Raw genomic sequence first — 19,258 nt, forward strand, 5'->3', positions numbered from 1 at the left:
ACAAAGAACAAGCTAACTGTTTGCTAAAACATTAGCTATCACAACTTGATCAAGTGAATTCAGTTGGTTATATTCATTTTTGGAAATAACGTTGCTGATGAGGATGACAATACAATAAAGAAACAAACAAACATACTGTAGCTACTATCCTTCACATTTTTAACAACTGTTTTCATAACCAGTGAATATGCTGGTTATCTCTGTTTGATTTATTGGAAATGAAAACATCTGTAAAAGGATGTCAAGTGTCAAAAAAGACACCAACAGGAAATTCTAGGTCTCTCTCTCTGACTTATCTCTTGCCAGTAGGCTATGAACGGTAAAATATTGACTAACTGCCAACATCAGTAGCTTTATAGTTTTGAACTTCAATGTGTGTATTATAGAACTAGCTACACATGTAATGAGTCATAGCTACTAGCGTTTTCTACTTCAAAAGATTTTAGCAATAAAAGTTTCCTTTGTTTTGGTCCTTGAGATTGAAGGACAGTGATGAGAAATGTGACTGATACGACTTCACACAGCTGCAGACGGGGTGGACTTGAAACATGATTTAATTCTATTACACTGTGTTTTGACTTAACAGATGACAATTTGGGAAGGAGAGAGAGTGATAGAGAAAAATGAGAGAATGCGGTTTGATGCATCATATCTATCTATAAATCCCCCTTTTTCTGAGTCTTCCCATCGTTACTGTGTCCAACAAGACAGAAGAGTCTTTGTAGCTGTGGAGAGTCAGAGAGGAAGGAGTAGATTGTGTGATTATGATGCAGGGGTGTGAGGACAAAAACTGAGCAACAGACATTACAGCCAATAAGGTATCTTGGAAAATCTCTGAAAAACATGAAATGTTCACAGTGATCTGGCAACACGCACGCACGCACGCACGCACACACACACACTTTGGCTGTAGATTGTGGTTCCCATGCCCATCATTTGTTAAAAACCACATTGGCAGCGGAGGACACTGATTGTAATCAGGAAACGATACACACACAGAGGAGATCTCTGACAACTTCTGCTCACTTACTGAGAGCATACAACAAAACTCTGTCATGTTGTAACCCACAAGTCAGTGTGCTTGTGGAACATTTTGTGCAGAAAGCTTAAATTTAACTACATCCCACATCCCATTACAGTTTCTTGTCCTATTCTGTTGTGTCTCTGTTATAATGTCTGTTTGTTAATGAAACCACTGCTGTAGCCTATGCCCCAGTGATTCCATTTTTTAAATTGAATTTAAATTGGATTGTAATTATAAGCTTGGATCTGTTGATACCAGAAGTTTATTTGAGCAATTTGCTACTAATGTGAAATATTTAAAGGGATAGTTCAACATTTTGGTAAATTGGCCCATTGCCGCAATCCCTATAGTCATAACAGTAGGTTAATTACCTTTATTTGTCAGTGCAAGCTATTTTAAGAACGGCCGAGCCGCGAGCTGCTCAGAGCTACACTACTGAGGCTAATGGGATTTCTTGGTTTCCCTCATCAAACTCATCAAATACACAATCCAACAACTCCAAAACGCTCTGGTGGACAAGTTGTGACCTGCACATTCACCACGCTATGAGATAATAACGGAACGGTACGAGACAGAGTTGTTTTCAAGGTAAATTCATGCAAAACCGCTTCAGGGGCAGTTTTTCAGTAAGCAGTCTCTGCATTTGCCTCGAAAGCAACTCCGTCTTAATGTTCCGTTATTATCTCATAGTGTGATGAATGTGCAGGTCACAACTTGTCCACCAGAGTGTTTTGGAGTTGTTGGATTGTGTATTTGATGAGTTTGATGAGGGAAACCAAGAAATCCCATTAGCTTCCGTAGCGTAGCTCTGAGCAGCTCGCGACTCTGCTCCGCTGTTCTAAAAATAGCTTGCACCGACAATTAAAGGTAATTAACCTACTGCTATGACTATAGGAATTATGGCAATGAGCCAATTTGCCAAAATGTTAAACTATCCCTTTGAGTTGTACTTAGAAGAGCTCAGTGGTGTGTATTCATTGAGCAGCAGTCAGGGCCTTTCAGAGGTCTTGCTGGGTCAGGGCATATTGCCACATGTGGACCCATCAGCCATCAAACTAAACTCTTTTGAATGTTTGAGTGTAAGACAAGCTGTCAGAAACTTCCCAAATATCTAAAGCTCAGTGCAGCCTCCACCCCACAGCTCAGGGCTTGCTGGCACTCTCGAGCTAACTCTGACGCTTGAACCACATCAATGGCAGGAAGCATTCAATCGGGAGCAGTTGGCACCGCGCTCACGCTCGCGCACGGTGAACAATGGAGCTACCTCAACACTGCAAGTGAGTGTGTGTGTGTCTGCGTATTTGTCTCTTTGTTAGTCTTCGTCCTGGAGGGAAATCTGTCAGTGCACGCAGGAAATTAAAGGCACACGGCAGCGAGAGAGCTCGTCATTTCTCTATAGAGGCCGTCACCTCCACCCAAACAATATGGACATGAAATTAATTTTGTTGACAGCGCTCATAGGATTGAACTAGCACATTTAAAGGGTCCCACATTTTACACTTCTTGGTTTATATAAAGTGTTGATCTATCGAGAAGAGTATGTTTGTGGTCCTGAAAACAAAAATATAATTTCAATGTAGTTTTACATCTCCTCTCTCATGCTGCTCTCTGTAGCTCCAGCAATAAAAGGTCAGACAGCCAATCAGAAGACAGAAAGCTCTGAGCCTCTTCCTTCAAGACAAATTTGATGACACAGAGTTTAATTTTGTGACTCAGGTATGGATGATAAAAAAAACAGAGTACATCACCTGAAGAGCCTGCACGCACGCACACACACACACACATTCCTATCTAAGGTGTATATTGTGCTTTATAAAACGGAAAGGTGAAATCCGGCGATCTGATTGGTTGTTAACCGTGGTATATTGAGCATATACCACGGCTACTATTCTAAAGCCTTATCACAGCGTAAGCTATCACTCCGCGTCAGGCACGTATGACTGGTATGAATGGAAGTTGTTGTCATGTATCCATGACAACGGACTGTTGCAGTCCGTAGCCCAAGACAGCTGATGTTTTTACGATGTTAAAAAACGGACTAAAGTAGTTGAATCCACATGTTTAAGGTGAACTTTCACCTCCGGAGAGGGTTAACAATGGTAGAGGGGATTAAGCAGTGACTTTCATCTGAAAAAAAGCGGAGGAAAAGACGAGATGCAGAGCTAACTAGGAGCTAACGTCTGGAGAGGTGGGACTATTTTTTTCACAGTGAGGCTATTTTATTGGATAATATGTATTTCTGGTTGAATAAAACTACATGAAATTGATTGCGTATCCCTCTTTCATATTGCCTTTATTGGTAACCGTTTTATAAAAGCAATATATCACTCCAGTCCGTGGTATATGCTCATTATACCACTCTAAGGGGCGTTGTATAATGAGCATATACCACGGCCTGTCGTGATATATTGCTTAATTAGAACACGGCTCTCTTGAATACTCGATTCTGATTGGTCAATCACCAATATTCTGCGGTGTTTATTTCTCGATAGACCACCGCTGAGCGGACCGTTGCTAGGGACTCCATAGCAACGGCCGACTCTGCATGTCCGGTCACGGCCGCTGTTTTGCTGAGCCTCCTCCCGTTCGTGCATTTGAAGCCTTTGATAATCAATCAGTGGATCGATGGATTACCATACACGTTACGTGTATTTTGTGTAGTCGTATCTGTCATAAACAAGAGATTACGGGGCGCGGGGTGCGTTTGTGTCGCAGAGGAGAGGACAGGAGAGGAGAGGAGAGGAGAGGAGAGGAGAGGAGAGGAGAGGAGCTGTGACACGGGTCAGAGGCTTTGATGCAAGTTTACTTTTCAGCCACGATGTGGAAGTAAGGAGCCTCCACTCTCCCTGTAACAGGTTACAAGTCGTTTATCTAACATCACAATTAGTCCGAAGCTGTTTAATGACGGTAAAAATGAAACAAAGTAAATATCCTGCATTGTTTCTCTTTTCTGTGCTGCGCTGATCAGAGCGGCGTCCCGAGCAACGGCATAATTTTACACGAATAAAATATATTTTAATCATTATTTTATACATTATGTAATACATTATTGAATGATTTAGTTGTAGGCCGTGTTCTAAGCGGGATAATGTATAGTTGGTCGGTTGTTATGGAGAAATAAACCCCTTCATGTTGTATGAAACCCCTCCGCTTCGCGTCGGGGTTCCATACAACCTGTCGGGGTTTATTTCTCCATAACAACCTCCGAACTATACATTATCCCTTACATAACAACTGAACAGGCTGATGATGCTCATCTTCTGCTCCTCCATTTTCCATCCCCCTCCATCCCCCTCTTCTCCTCTCTTCCTGGGAATCTTTCTTTCCTCTTACCTTGGAAATGTTTTATTTATGACCCCTTCATGTCATCAGTCTACCTTGTATTTTCCATCTTTCCTCTTCTTCATCTCCTCTACTGTACCTCTCCCCAGTTTCTTTTTTTTTTTTTTTTTACCTGTGATTACAATCCTTCCACTATCACACACCTGAGGAATGTAACCGCATGCCAACACGCAGATCTATGAAAAGCTCCAATGTTACATCACTCTGAGCTAATAAACAAAACAATGGCAAATTGTGTTGAACCGGGTATGACATCAACCTGGATGATCCTACAGTCCGTCAGGAAGCTGTCACTATTCTTCACCGGCCCTCCCCATCTACTTTTCCACTTTGGCAGACGAAACAGTGATAAACATGGAGGGTGGAAGATACAAACTGAGATATAATATATCCAATATTAACGCTTATCCATGCAGGGTGGTGGGGGGCTGGAGTCAATCCCAGCTGACGTAGGGTGAGGGCAGTCTCTCACAAAGACAGACGATCACACAGACACACTCATATTCACACCTATGAACAATTTAGAGTCTCCAGTTAATCCAGTGTGTGCATGTGTTTGGACTGTGCGAAGAAGCAGACACAGGGAGAACTTGCAAACTTGAGAGTAGGGGTGCTCGGTGCCCAATTTTAGTAATGCCCAACGATCGATCCCCGACTGTGCTGATCTGTACTGCATGTCTTTTCCCAGTCTCTCTCCCCACTTTCCCATCTCTCTCCACTGTCCTGTAAAAGGTAAAAATGCCAACAACAACAAAACAGATGCTATCTGTACATGCCTCATGAATCCTCTTCTGACAAAACACAGCAGAACAGATCAAAGTCTGTGACTCAGGGATCCTGACAAACTTTTTTTTACTATGAGTACAGTGGCCCCTAACTAAAAATTTTAGGAGCGCAAGCAGAAAATTTATGGGCACACACCGTAAATCGGCTTGCAAAGCAAATATTCACATTTCCTTTTCAGTCATAATCCTCACACACATTGGCCTGCCACCTGTAATGACAGATTTCAGATTCTTTGAGTTGCCCCTTTCACATTTCACCGGTGTCTCCTCTCTGGGTTACTGGTGCAAGGCTTTTGTTGCGTTTGCCCTGAACTGAGACAAGAGAACTGACCAGGCAGATTTTTTACACAAACCGTTCCATCCACTTATAGCCTTGTTTACATGAATAATCCACAGATTTTACTATGATTACAGTGTTCATAAGAATTATTTCCTGGGTAGAATCAATGTCAACACCTGACGTCAGTGGGGTATTCAGAGAAGGAAAGACGTAGTGGTGTTGTTGGGCTTTCAGATGAGGAGCAGCGGTGATGATGGTGAAGAGGAAGAGGGAAAAAGCATTAGGATGAAGACAGAAGGGGAGGAGAAGATGGAAGTGGTCTATATACTGGGCTGGTGTTATCTGTAGAAGATAGATAGGCTGAATGGCTGCTTCAGTTTAGAAGGTAGAAGGTGAGGGGTTGAACTGATCTTTATCTAAATTAGTTATTTATAACCTGGTGGAACATTCCTTGGAAATGATGAACATCAACACTTGATTAGATCATGGAAACAATGAAAATCAACCTCGTAAGACATAGCTACAGAAAAGACAGAGGTTCCATGTATTTCTATTGAGAGGAATAAAGAAAAAAAAATACCGGAAGATGATGGATGGATGGAAAGAAACAAATAATGTCATGATAAACACATAGGCTACATTTTGAAACGTGTACACAAATAAATAGCTAGCTAAACAATAAAACATAGGCCTAAATTTGTAAATTCGTATAAAGGTATAGAAATTAAATAAAATATTCTAATCTTGATTTATTCAAGTATTTCATATTTACTTCAGCATTTATGTATTTTATACTTACATTAGGCTATTTGTATTAAGCTACTGTCATTTTTTTCATTCATAGAAGAGTTGTGATGTTAACTTAGCCTACCGTAGCATCAAAACTGTAGGTGGGAAATAGCTAATCTGGCAGTGCCTCTGAAGCTCGCAAATTACAACACAAATATCTAATTTGGTAGATCACCAAGTGACAGTTAATTGTGCTCTTTCAGCATTTGTGCTAAGCTTGGGCTAACTGCTAGCCGTAACGTCATATACAGACTCCCGAGAGGTGTCAGTCTTATCCCAAAGCCTGTGTGTATTCAAAGTGTAGCCTACTGCCTGGGGTAGCCTATATGAATGAAGACATTAAAATACATGAGTTGTTGTATTGAGGTATAGAGGTGGGAAAGAGAGAGGAGTTTGCGGAGTTGAGGGTAATTTAACAAGACTTCCCCTCTGCGGGTTGAGGCAGGTTAACTGACATTCCAATCTTTCCCTCCTCTCTTTTGCTTTCATTCAGACGGAGGTAGGGGGTTGAGGGGAGTGTGCGTGTGTGTGGTGTGGTCTTCAACACATTGTCACTAACACGCACATGCACGCCGGCACGCGCATACAAACACACTCGTAATCCCTGTCCTTAGCCCACCTACATTCTTTCTAGACTAAACTGCAACCTGGTAACTGGAGACCCTCCACCTCTCTCTCTCTCTCTCCCTCTCTTCCTCTCTCTCCTTTCTCTACTTTGCCTCCATGAAAGCATTTCCATGTGGTGTAAATGCAAGGTGATGAGCTGTGAATTGTGGAAAGTGTCCGGTGTCCTGGAAATGCAGTTACACAAGTTAATGTTCACCTACTGCTTCCTGATATAGGACATGTGGACTTTATAGGACTTTGATGGACTTTAAATTCTGGACAGTTGCTTGCATTGTTATGAATTACTTAATAGCTCCTTTCCTTTAATAACTGATAAATTGTAACTGTAAAAAGTCAGAAAATGGAAAACAAACAGTGAAAGATATCCATCAGTTTGCCAGAGCCAAGCTGATGTCTTCAGATGTTGTGTTTTGTCCAATCAAGTGTCTAAAGCCCAAAGGTATTCAAGCTGCAAAGATATGGAACAGTGTGCACAAACAATGCATTTCTATAAAGTCGAGGGACTGGCAAGGCACAGGTCAAGACTTGTAGCTCCACCAAAGCCAGTGTCAAACAACACACCAGACTTCAGATTCAAATCCATGGTTAATCATCCAGATCTGCCCTAAAAACTCTTCCTTGGTCCAAGACCAACCTCTTCAACAAGTTAAGTACAAATCAGTTCAGTAGGCGAGACACTGGTAAAAGTAAGCTAGCCACAATACCAGAATTTGAGTAGCCCATAGAATGAATGAATTTCCACAGTTCTCGACACTTCAATACCACAATAAAAATCAAAGAACAGAATCCATGTACTTCAAAATTCACTACTTTATTAAAGACTATTGCACATCAAACGTTCTTGTATTTAAGCTCCAATGTGCTTTTACAACTTAACGAACTGCACAGGATTTAAAGTGCAGGCAACAACATTAAGTTAAGAACATTGTTAAAATGGTAAATATAGCTCAACATAAACAGAACGTAATGTAGTCATTACTTGTATCTTTCAAGTCGTTAAACAAGAGAACTGTTGTTCTCAGTAGCTGCACAGAAACCAGCACTTCAGCCGCACTTGTAGAAGCCATTTTTTTGGTAGTTAGCAAGTGCAAAAAGGAAAACTCTAAGGGAAACTAACGGGCATTTTTATCATCAATAAATAATTTCATTTGTTTTTTGAGTAAAAATAGTCAAATAATCCCAATTTCTTTGCCATGTATGATTCTGAATTATTTAGTTATTTTGGGGTAGATGGATTTGGAAGATATAGGAAGATGTCAGGTTCAGCTTTGATGACTTTGGTCTGTTTTCGTCACGTTTAATAGACTGAATAATTCATAGATCAGTCTAAAATGAAATTAACTATATCTTATGTTGCATTGGCTAAATCTGATGTATCCTTCATCTATTTTGTGTATTTCTCAGTCAGATTATTGGTCATTAAAACAGCAGAGACATATTTTTAGGTCCCACTTCCAAACCCTCTCTGTAGGTAGCCATAGTTTTCATCCTGCAAACATCTTCTCAGTGCCTCAGTGGTGATGGGAACAAACGCTGCTGGGTTCTCATAGTGTTAATATTGTGCTTTAAAAGATTCTTCATTCATTCTTTTATCACTGCAGAAAGTAAACAGGCTTATAAAAGCTTTTAAAGGCTCCACACAGCGGCTGTCACAGCTCCCTGCTCCTCTATGGAGCCCTTCAACTGAGAGAGACACAGAGGAAGAGGGAGGCAAGGACAGAGTGAAGAGAAGAAGGACGAATGATGGAAACTGAATACCATGACAGAAAACACACTTGTCGAGTGGCCGCACACACACACACACACACACACACACACACACACACACACAGCAAACAGCAAACGCCTCTCCACTGATGAACAAGGTCGGCACTCAAGCAGGAGGGCCCGGCACAGAAGAGCCACATTCAGAAACATAAAAAGATTGTTCAAGAGCGACATTCAGCAACACAAAAAGGTTAACTTCTCAAGCACAGGGAGACACAGCGAGGCTTCACTGTGCTGCGCAATGGCCTGAACGCTTCCCTATGTAAAAATGTATACACACAGCATTAACAGACTGAAGTGTCAATGGTTCGATTCTTCAGCGCTGGGAGCCTGATTCGGGACAATACAGCATTTAATGGGCTAATTCATTTCACATTCACTACCAGAGCAGAGAAGCTGGTAGCAAAGCAGATGCCAACATACTGTATATTAGAGAGGGCAAATTTACAGCTAGTGCCTGCAGCTGGAATCCAATCAAGATTCATTTGTAGTTCAGAAAAGCAACTGAGATTAATGATATCTTGAAATCTGCCAGTGTTTACTGCTCAGCTACAAGCTCCAGCACAAGTGGCAGCTCACTGCTCCACAGATTCAGGCGGAGGAATGCACCAAACTGTTGAAACACGCTGATATTTAGGATCTTTAATCATTCAATCATCAAGATTTAACCAAACCTTTGCATGAACCCTGGTCATTTGGAAGACGCAAAGACGATTACGACTTTTCCAAAGTTCCAGAGAACACAACACTACCAGCACTTTGTAGATCTTTTCAGCAACAGCAATTCAACACAAGATCAAACACATGCAACCAGTGACAGGGGGTAGGCAGCAGGCAAGGGCATCATTATAAGTGGTAACAAGCCAAATCGGTTCAGGACCACTGCACCACAGCATCTTCACAGACTGTCAGTGTGTGTGTGTGTGTGTGTGTGTGTGTATGTGTGTTTCGGTCTGTGGAGTCCTACCTGTCCGAGGTCCAGCGTGACGTTCACTTCGTTGAACTCGGTGCTGCGGGACAGAGGCGGGCTCTGCCACCATCGCTCCGTCCCGTCGATGGCGTTGGTGATGGGGTGGGCGCGATCGCTGTCGCCGTGGCTGCAGATGTCACAGTACTGGCCCTGAGAAGATGCGGAACACAGATGCTTTTGTTACCTTATTGCATTTAGTATATTGATATTTGAGACCTTGAGGACGTAGTTCTGGGGTCCAAAGTGCATTTGTTTTCATCAGAATACATTCAAAGTAATATAAAATTGACTTTTTCATATAAGTTTCTGATCCGGTCTACTGCCACACATTTTGCCTGGTCTTTTTATTGTATTTTGAAGATGAGATAATTCATTCAATCTCAGAAAAAGCATCCTTCCACCCAGAGGGAAAGGAGGAGCTAATCGGGGCAACACCTGCTGTTGTCTTTCTCCTCTATCACTATATCTAAATCTCACATAATCACATTTTAACACACAGATCTAGTATGGGGAGTGAATTCCGGCGTCTTCCTTGGAGAAACTTGGACAGGATGTTATTGATTAACCCCCCCTCCCGCCGGCTTTTATGGAATCTGACCCCTATGAGCCTTTAGGTTACGGCCACATAGAGTATACCGAAGCGTAACTTAAAGGCTAAACTGCTGCACAATCTTCTTCAATCACCGTAAACACCTGTGAAAGGAGGATATTTCTTCCCAAACTGTTTGTCCCTGAAGCTACCTGGCTCAGGTTTCGTGGCATTTCCAGAGAAAGAGTGACTTCATGCAGGTTTAGGTAACGGTGCTGTATTATATTACTGCTTGTAGGCGTAAGTCGTGCCAAACATTCAATCCCTGCGCAACAATCTCTTCCCTTCCTTGTTTTCACACAGTTTAAAGTCTGCTACAGTGAAGCGTGTGAAGTATGGAGCAGGGGTTAGGCCGCCTGCACGAAATACAATGCACTTTGACTGATATAGGCCTTTTTATCTATTAATTGTACATTTTGCAGTTTAAAGTTAGTCAGTTTAAAGGGCGGTATATCCAAGGATCACAAGCTTTGACAATGGAAACCTAAGTGAAGTCTGTCAAGTGTTGCAGCAGCCCCCTCCAACGTGTTACAAATCACCAATCAATCTGTTGATTTTCACGCTGTAGTAAAATAACTGGCAGTAAATGGTCCGTGCCAGTGTCCCACTTGAACCAGCCTCTCTGCCTCTTTGGTTCCTAAAGCTTCTTCATTCTTAGCTAATCCCAGTTCAGTTTGTCTGAGCGTTTGCCCCCAACACCGTCCGGCCGTGTAAGCGTTAGCACAAGCTAAGCAAGCACGGACCAGCACAAAGGGCTGGGTTAATAGATGTTATCACTGCAGGTCACTGAGGTCAGAGGTCACAGCTCACTCCATCCTACTAGCCACTTGTTCTTAGCTTCATTCAACTGAGATATATGGATACATTTCCTATCATTGCTATTGAACACCATCTTATTTGGGGGAGCAGATTGAGCTGCTGCATCATGAACAAAGTAAAGAAACTCTCAGTGACACTGATGCAGTTGTGTTTTCCTATTTTCCCACTTTGCATTGTTCCTTTTCATATTACTAACTCTCCTTGTATTTGTAATTGACAAAACATGTTGTACTGTCCTAATTGCTGTTGTGTTGTTTTTTCAAAAGTTAAAGTGAGCAGGAAACCACCTCCAATCAACAGCTGAGTTCGGTGAAAAAAGGTAAATGCACATATAAAAGCAGATTTTCCGCCCGGACAGTGACAGTGACACCTCTAAAGGACAAGGTAGGTGTTCCGAGTAGTGAGATGTCAGGGACTGTGTGTCCTCTGTGTTTTTCCTGGGCTGTCAAGCTCTCTTTCACAGTTTCTTTCCCTTTTTCACGGTACCTGTTCATACTTCTCAGGTCACTTCCCCTTGAAAGAAAGGACGTCCAACAAAAAAAGGCCACCTGGAAATGAGCACGCAGGGCACCAATCTTCCCTCTCTTCCTCTGTGTTACACACACACTCATTTAACCATTTTCCATCTCTCTTCTCGTCTCTTTCTTTCCCCTCCACTTCGTCTCCCTCTTAGCGAGGAATCCATGTCCCCGGGGAGAGACAGAGCGCTACTCAGCCAACACCTGCCACTTTGTGGAATTTATCGTTTCTCTCTTGACGTAACGTAAAGCTCTTCAGCATTCTCTACTTCCTCCAACTCCTTCTCTCTTTCAGCCTTATCTGTCATTTCCCTCTCCTGCTTCCATCATCCATGATGTCAGTGCTTTATGCTATCTAGCAAAAAAATTAAAGCTGCACACCCCGGGGGCAGATTTGGGGGTGAAAACATGCTTCTTGTTACAGTCTGAATTCCCAGTGATACAAGCTGAGGCTGGTCACACCAAGGACACATGAACCTCTGTAACAACTCCAGAAGGAATAGCTACAATGTGCTCTGATATAATCCAGGGAAAGTTTCTGAATAATTAAGCCCAATGAACAGTTGCTTCAGTGTTATGGGCAGTAAATATATCTGATTTAGTTACATTTTGGGGAGTGGTTTTAATCTTTCTCTGTAGGTGGATACAAGTCACAGGGGTGAGTATTTCAACTGTGCTAAGTCTTCACAGTTCAAACACTAGCTTCCTGCTGCAACCTGTGGCCACCACTATGAAAAAAGAGTAGGTTAAAACCAGTGTACAGTGATGCTAGCAGCCCATGTTAGCATGCTAAGGCCCGTATTTGCTGCAAACAAGGCCGTAAGACCGCATCATGGCTGCCACGCGTGACCTGTGATCGTTTCATGCGTAGGCTGCACATCTCAACGCGAGGTATCACCAGGCGCGGCGCCACTAACATACATAGAGTTGGAAATGATTCCTTTCTGACTTGTTTGTCCCTATATTTTGCCTTGAAAGCACACACCATTTCTGTTGAGTGGGGTGCGCCGCTCTCTCGCCGGTAAGCTAAATAACGTAAAATGCTGGCCAAACGCTAACTGTACTGAGGATGCAAAATGGCCTGTTGTCCAGACTTCACACGCGTTAGTAACCTTATAAATCTTATCTTTCTTCTTTATATAAAGGGGGACCTCTCTAGTCTTTATTATGAATTTAAATGTTAATTTTAATAATTAAAAATAAAAGTTAAGAAAGTATGTTCAGTTGTTCACCGTCATTTAGGCTGGGCCAGTTGTACAAGTAGGTGGGCCCAGGCCCAATAGGCACACCCATAATGACGCGCATGATCGTGACACATGCGCAAGATGCAATATTGGCATGACGGCCACGGTTTGAATCCCGCATTGGTCATTCCCCCTCTCTCTGGCTCCCCATTTCCTGTTTCTCTCAACTGCACAATCTAATAAAGGCTTAAAGCCAAAAAAATACTTTCTTGGTGATATTTCTGTTCTGTTCTGCCCCAAGTGAATACTGCCAGTACTGTGCGTTTTGACTGCGTAGTGCTGCAGCAAGTATATGCACAGACATGGCGCATTGTGTGCGCGTATGTTCGATGAAGCACCAGGTATATTACGGCCTTAACAAATCCACAATGTTGATGCTAAGTGATGTTTAGCATCTTAGATGAGTGTCCTAGAAGAGTACAGGTGAGGCTGATGCACAGTACTGTCATAAACTCCAGTTAGCAAAGTTCATCCTCTGGGGACCATGACTCAAAATGTAATGGTAATTCATAAAATAGTTCAAATACACTGACGATTCAACAGATAACAACTGCTAGCGAGTGTATGCTGTGTTTACATTTTTTACAGTATTTCTGCAGGGTTTTATACCTTTACAGATAGTGAAATGGGAGTTGAACCAGCAAACAGTTGCTTAGGGGCTCAGACACAACTTTCCTACCAAAGCACCCCCTCACCTAGCCATTTTAACAGGCACACACACACACACACACACACACACAACCCCACGCACACACAAATTCCAACCTCTAGTCCTCCTCCTCCTCCTGCTGCTTTTAATTAATAAAAACACACTCACGTCTTGGTGTCAAATCAAAACAGGATTAACTACGACAACAGAGAAGTGTGTGTGTGTATGTGTGTGTTTTCTGCCTTTGTGTGTATTGTTCCGGTGGCGCAGTAACCCAACAAGTGGGCCAAGCCATAATGGCTCAGCAAAAGTGGGCTAAAGCTCTTAGCCTCAAACACATAATGAAGCATTCTTTGAGCTAATGACCAGATTTCTTGGGTTCATTTTGGAGATTTCCTGAGCTAATTATGCAGCATCGCCACCACTTGAACCAAATTGGCTGAGTGAAAACACTGATGAGGGAATATTTGGCTTAATCCTCATTAGGGGAGACAAAGTGCTTGCAGCATTTGTAAAAGATTCATTTTACGGCAGAGAGACTGGGGAACTGCAGTAACTTAGCAAACAATGTAAATCTTTCTCTTCGTTCAGGAGGAATCAGTGTTTTTCTATTCTAAAATCAGATAATGTTAAAAAAAACATGATGGCCTGAGAGTATTTGTAAAACCCTTTATCTCTCCAGCCCTCAGCCCCCCCACAGGGCACATGTTGTTAGGTTTTGTTGAGTCTTTGCTATCAAACAACACCTCGGGCTGTCTGCTGTTCATTCTCTCCCTCAGCAGCTTAACACCCCCTGACCTTATTGTCTGATCTCTTTCTGTTTCAGTTGCATGTCAATGCAGAGGTAATACACTGGCTCAGATCGCTCCTCCACCTAAATGACCATCATCATCATCACCTATAGAGGAAGCATCGCTCGGGTCTGGATGGTCTCGCGGTAACAGAACAGTCTAAACCCAGACTCACTGGAGGATACGGGTCAGTCACCACGAGGAATGTGAGGAACAGGTGGGAGAAAGAAAGAGAGAGAGAAGGCAACAGGCCTGTGTGTTATTACCCAGTGGGATGATTTAATGATTAACACACTAAAGTGCAATAACCCTGTGTATGTTAACCAGTGATACCTGGAGGGTTAATTGTCACACACACACAATAGGCTGCTGCTGCTGCTGTTGTTTCTCTTTTAACAAGTTCCACAAACTCCTCATCATCACATTAAAAACTCATCTGTAAATAAAGTGCGATGATGGATGCAGGAGACCGGTGGTTGGCTTTTAGTCGGGGGTCTGTCCTTATATAAACGTCCTGTGTTAAGTGTTGCCAAGTCCTACAAAGGAAGCAGTGCATGAAATAATGACTTGGCAGGGCGGTGGGAGATTCGTGCACACTGCTGACCCCCTCTGTTGGACTGGCTACTCTGAGTGCAGTCAAGTGTGCAGGCTGGCATCTGCGTGAGGTTCAACATGAGAGCGGTGGAGTTTAACATGCAGAAAGAAATCCTCAAACAAAACACACGATAAAAGAGCTGTGGTGACTCTATCATACTGATGTAAAAATATCATAATGAATATTCCCTATAAGCCCCATATACCTCCACAGTGAATTTATAGGAATGTAACATTAGTATAGAAATAGTTTAGGATCATCAGAAGGCTGCAGAAACACTGAAACAAGAATACAATTACAACTGAGCATGCACCATAATATCAACACTGACATACGTTCAACTTTTCAGTAACTTATATGAAATGTAACACAGATTTATTAAATCCACATATGTGTTATTTTACATATACTACAGGCGATATTATGTGAGTGATTCCACGCGCGTTGCAGGTTTATTATGGGGGCACTAGGAAATAATAATGGGAGATAAAACTTACTATATGAGCAGTAGTGCAGTGTGTGCGCGCGTGCGTGCGTGTTTTTATTAAAATTCCATAGTGTGTCAATCAAAACTCCCACGTCTCTGTCGGGCTCACCTGGATGGTCTGGCTCGGGTCTCCGGACACCGGGCCTCCGACCAGCTTGCAGTACAGGTCGCGCACGCTCCTGCCGGTGTCGTCCTCGCCGCAGGTCGCCGTGGCGGTGATCTTGGTGCCCTCGGCCAGGTTGAAGTAGGGCGGGTGCAGGCTGTACCCGTTCACCCCGTTGGTGGGCAGCTCCTGGCCCGACGCGAAGTGGCAGCAGTGGGTCACCAGCACCACCACCAGCACCGGCCCCACCGGCCACAGGAGGACCCGCGTCCCGGCGCGCCGAGCCGGGGAGACCGACCCGCTCGCCATCATTTCTTCCACCTGTCCTCCTCGTTCCGCTCGCACTGGAGAAGTTGGACGAATAAGTCAATCTTGGCGTTATCAGACGCGAGTTACTTACTTCTATAGGAAAGAAGCATTAGGTGTGAAAATAAAGAGAAGTAATAGTAGAAGGAGAGAGGAGGGGGACGAGTTAGAGTTCCCGGAGAGCTGACCGTCGACGCTTTTCCCCTCTCTCTCTCTCTCTCTCTCGCTCCACCAGGCACCTATTCCACAGAAGTGTGCAGCCGCCCTCCCTCCCCTCTCCCTCTCCCTCCCCCTGTTGGAGGAGGGGACACTCTCTTTCAGAGCTCAGTCTGCAAACTGGTTAAGTTCTTTCATTCTCCTTCAGCGGTCAGCACGTCAACATTAACTGGCTTAATTAAATGGATCTTAAAGGGGGACTCCACGTTTCCCTCCCCCTTCTTTTCTCACTCAGTTCACTCCATCCTTGCATGATCCTTCCTACACCTCTCCTGCTCTCCTCTTAAATCTCTGCTCCACTTACTTAGGCTACCTCCCCATCCCTCCATCTCAAATGTTAAATCTTACTAAAGTGACTTAGTATTTTCTCTTCCACCATCAAAACAGCAAATGGGACTCAAACCACACACAGAGGGAGTAATGGGCTTCCAGACTGACCTGCAAACACACAACCAAACAAAAACAGTCTGACAGGTGCTAACAACAAACATGCACACACAGAGGGCCACACACAAGCCCTGGCTGTGAACACACCGGAGAATGATGAACAATGTGTAGTTTCTTTTGGTATAAAAGTAAATTCAGCGTAGACTGAGCTGTATAGCTGATGTGTGGGGTTAAATGTCTTTTTAATTTTGAGAAAAGCAGCTCTACAAAGTAACCACAACTCAAGGTCCACTTACTTGCTTTCTGACCTTTTCTGCCAAAGCAACATCATCAGCCTTTGCAGTGTATTCCCCCAAAAATATACCATTAGTTTTAATTGAGAAAACATCATGGGCTTAACTTTTCACAAGCTTTCAACTGTACCTCACAGCAGGGCCGTTGCTAGGAATTCTGGGCCCCATTAAAGAATATTAAAGTGGGCCCCTACCCCCTAACTTTTCCAGTTTTTTTTTTCTTAGAGTACATATGTATTATCATTTTAGCCTACTTTGTTTTGATGCTAATGCAGCATTACTGTGAGTATTAGTCAGGGTCTTATGCAGAATAAATCAGTCATACAAAGATTAGACTACTGGGGTTTTTTGTGGGCCCCACTGGGCGCTGGGCTCCTAGGATTATCATCACCTTTCTCTCCTATACAACGGCCCTGCCTCACAGTCATCATCAGTGCAGGTTGTTCGCTTAGCCACCTGTTATTGATTCATTACTTCCTCATGTATATGCACACAAATGAAGTCAGTTTGGAGATTCTGCCTTTATGGGCAGTTGTACAAGTGTGAGCCTGTGTGTGTTTGTCAGCTGAAACTCCAGGAGATGGCATGCCTGTCGCTCTTCTTCTGTGGTTCTAATCTGCTCTCCTCTCACTGTCTGTGATTCGTCTCTGACCCTGGGAGCTGTCAGACCATCCCAAACAGACGTCTGTCCTCCTGCTGCTGCTGCTGCTGCCGTTATACGTCAATCTGCGGCCTCTGTCAGCAACACCCCAGGAACACGGCTGGGAGTGGTGACTGTAGCCTTGTTTCCATCAGCGTGTTTAGATGCATCTAGAAGTATCGCATCGGAAAATTATGATGGAAACGCCGTAATTCTAACTAAAATCCCCTGAGTCGCACAAACTAAAATACGCTCACAAAAGCCGGGTTTTGGTTGATTCGAAAGAGATGGAAACAGTTATGTTCGAAGTAAGTGTGACGTAGCGCACTTTCACCCCAACTGCTTCCGGTGTTTGCGGTTCACTCACAAGACAACAACATGGTGACAACATAAGATTTGTGTGGACAGAGGACAAAATACCATAGTAACTTTTTAAAAACATTAATAAAGGAGAAAAACATCACTGCTATCCACTTGCCCGCCTGTCACTAAAGCTTTAAGTGCTCTCGGCGGGAAGGCAGTAAAGCGTTTACAGGCTGGTTGCCATGCCAACCTGCGGAAAACTCGTGTGACTTAGAAAACTCGCGCAAGTTTGTAGTTTTAATGGAAACACACAGGATTCAAATTTCTTTTAATGCGCATTTCCCAGTGATTCGAATCACTTTGGATGGAAACATGGCTTGTGACATCACAATGTTACAAAAGTCCTGACAGTTCAGTTTCTCAATATGTGTATAAATGTGTATTTCTCTGTGGACTGTGGCTTCGGCACCTTCACAGTGTTGATATAGGAGCTAGAGCTGCTTTATAATGAAATATCACAGCAATGCCTTTCTGTAATGTGGGACCTTTAAGTGGAGTAAAGACATTTCTAAGTAGAGGTGCTCAGTGAAGGCTGTTGCTGATCAAGAGTTGACTGCACTGAGGTAGCACCAGTGTTGGGCATGTTACTTTTAAAAAGTATTTAGTTATAGTTACTAGTTCCTTTCCCCAAAAAGTAACTGAGTTAGTGATTGAATTACTTCATCATAAAAAAAACTAACTATCAGCAAAAGTAGCTATTGCATTACCTTTTTATAAAATGCTCAAATTATGTTGGACTTGCCCCCCTAACCCCCTAAAAATAACCCTAACCTCCCGTTTAGATGAACAGCTTTTTTCTGACTAGTTGATGGACCAAAAAAAACCTTGTATGACAGGCACACTTTAACGGGTGTATTATGTTGTGACGGCACCTCTTGAGTCAAGTAACGCGCATTTTATTGTCAGTAACGGTAACAACGTTATAATGGGGAAACAGTAACTTTTTTCATTACTCCTTACTGAAAGAAGTAGCACCGTTAGTAACATTGTTGAAAATCAGCTCCTTTGATCCACATGTTGTTTCTAGTTGATATACAGGATGAGGAAGCTCCTGGGCCACAGCCAAGCAAATACTACACCACATGCATCCGTGTTTTTCCTCCACGGTAACTCAGCGGTTAGCCATAGTTAGTCAGTATTGTTCACTTTTAATTTCCCTGAAACCAACAGTGTTTCCCACAAAAAAATGCAACAAGTTGAGACGTATTCTCTTGAGGGTTTGCTGGATGAGGCAGGCAGAGGAGAAGCTATTCAGCACAAGAAACATCTAGAAGACTTTCAGATATACAGTACAGATTGTTAAAGTGTGGACTCAAGGGTGAAGTATTTCTTAAACGAGCCGGATACATGAAGATGTGCATACCTCCATCTGTTGGTCAGTCCACTGAGATATCTCTACTTCTTTTGCATGGACTTCCATGAAGTTCTGGACATATGGCTGCGGTGCCCAGATCAATCCCACTGACTTTGGTCATTCCCCCAACTTTTTCTCTAGCTCCATCTGCAGGTCATAGTTTTCTTTAATCCTACCTTTTTTTTTCTTTTTTCTTCTAGTGAAATGTCTTTATATAAGGTGTTATACATATTCATATTGGAATTATAATTATTTCTGGACATCTTAAAGATCAAGTTCAGGTACAACTTATGTAAAGTTCATATCTGTGTGATATTAAA

The 19,258-nt window shown here is 42.9% G+C and overlaps 1 protein-coding gene across 2 annotated transcripts in view; it reads right to left on the reverse strand.

Annotated features, from left to right (window-relative positions):
* lama5 (laminin, alpha 5) overlaps nucleotides 1-15,752 on the reverse strand; it is a 113,833-nt gene extending 98,081 nt beyond the window's left edge. For both annotated transcript variants that reach the window (XM_085780927.1, XM_085780926.1), the window contains exons 1-2: nucleotides 15,386-15,752; nucleotides 9,582-9,734 (exon numbers count right to left, since the gene is read on the reverse strand). In XM_085780927.1, the coding sequence (XP_085637053.1) occupies nucleotides 9,582-9,734; nucleotides 15,386-15,691 (459 nt within the window). In that variant the 5' untranslated portion in view covers nucleotides 15,692-15,752. The remainder of the gene's footprint in view (nucleotides 1-9,581; nucleotides 9,735-15,385) is intronic.
* Between the last annotated feature and the right edge of the window lie 3,506 nt (nucleotides 15,753-19,258).

Source organism: Trachurus japonicus, chromosome 7, assembly GCF_045865225.1.
Source record: "Trachurus japonicus isolate A0001 chromosome 7, Traja_1.0".
NCBI lineage: Eukaryota > Metazoa > Chordata > Actinopteri > Carangiformes > Carangidae > Trachurus > Trachurus japonicus.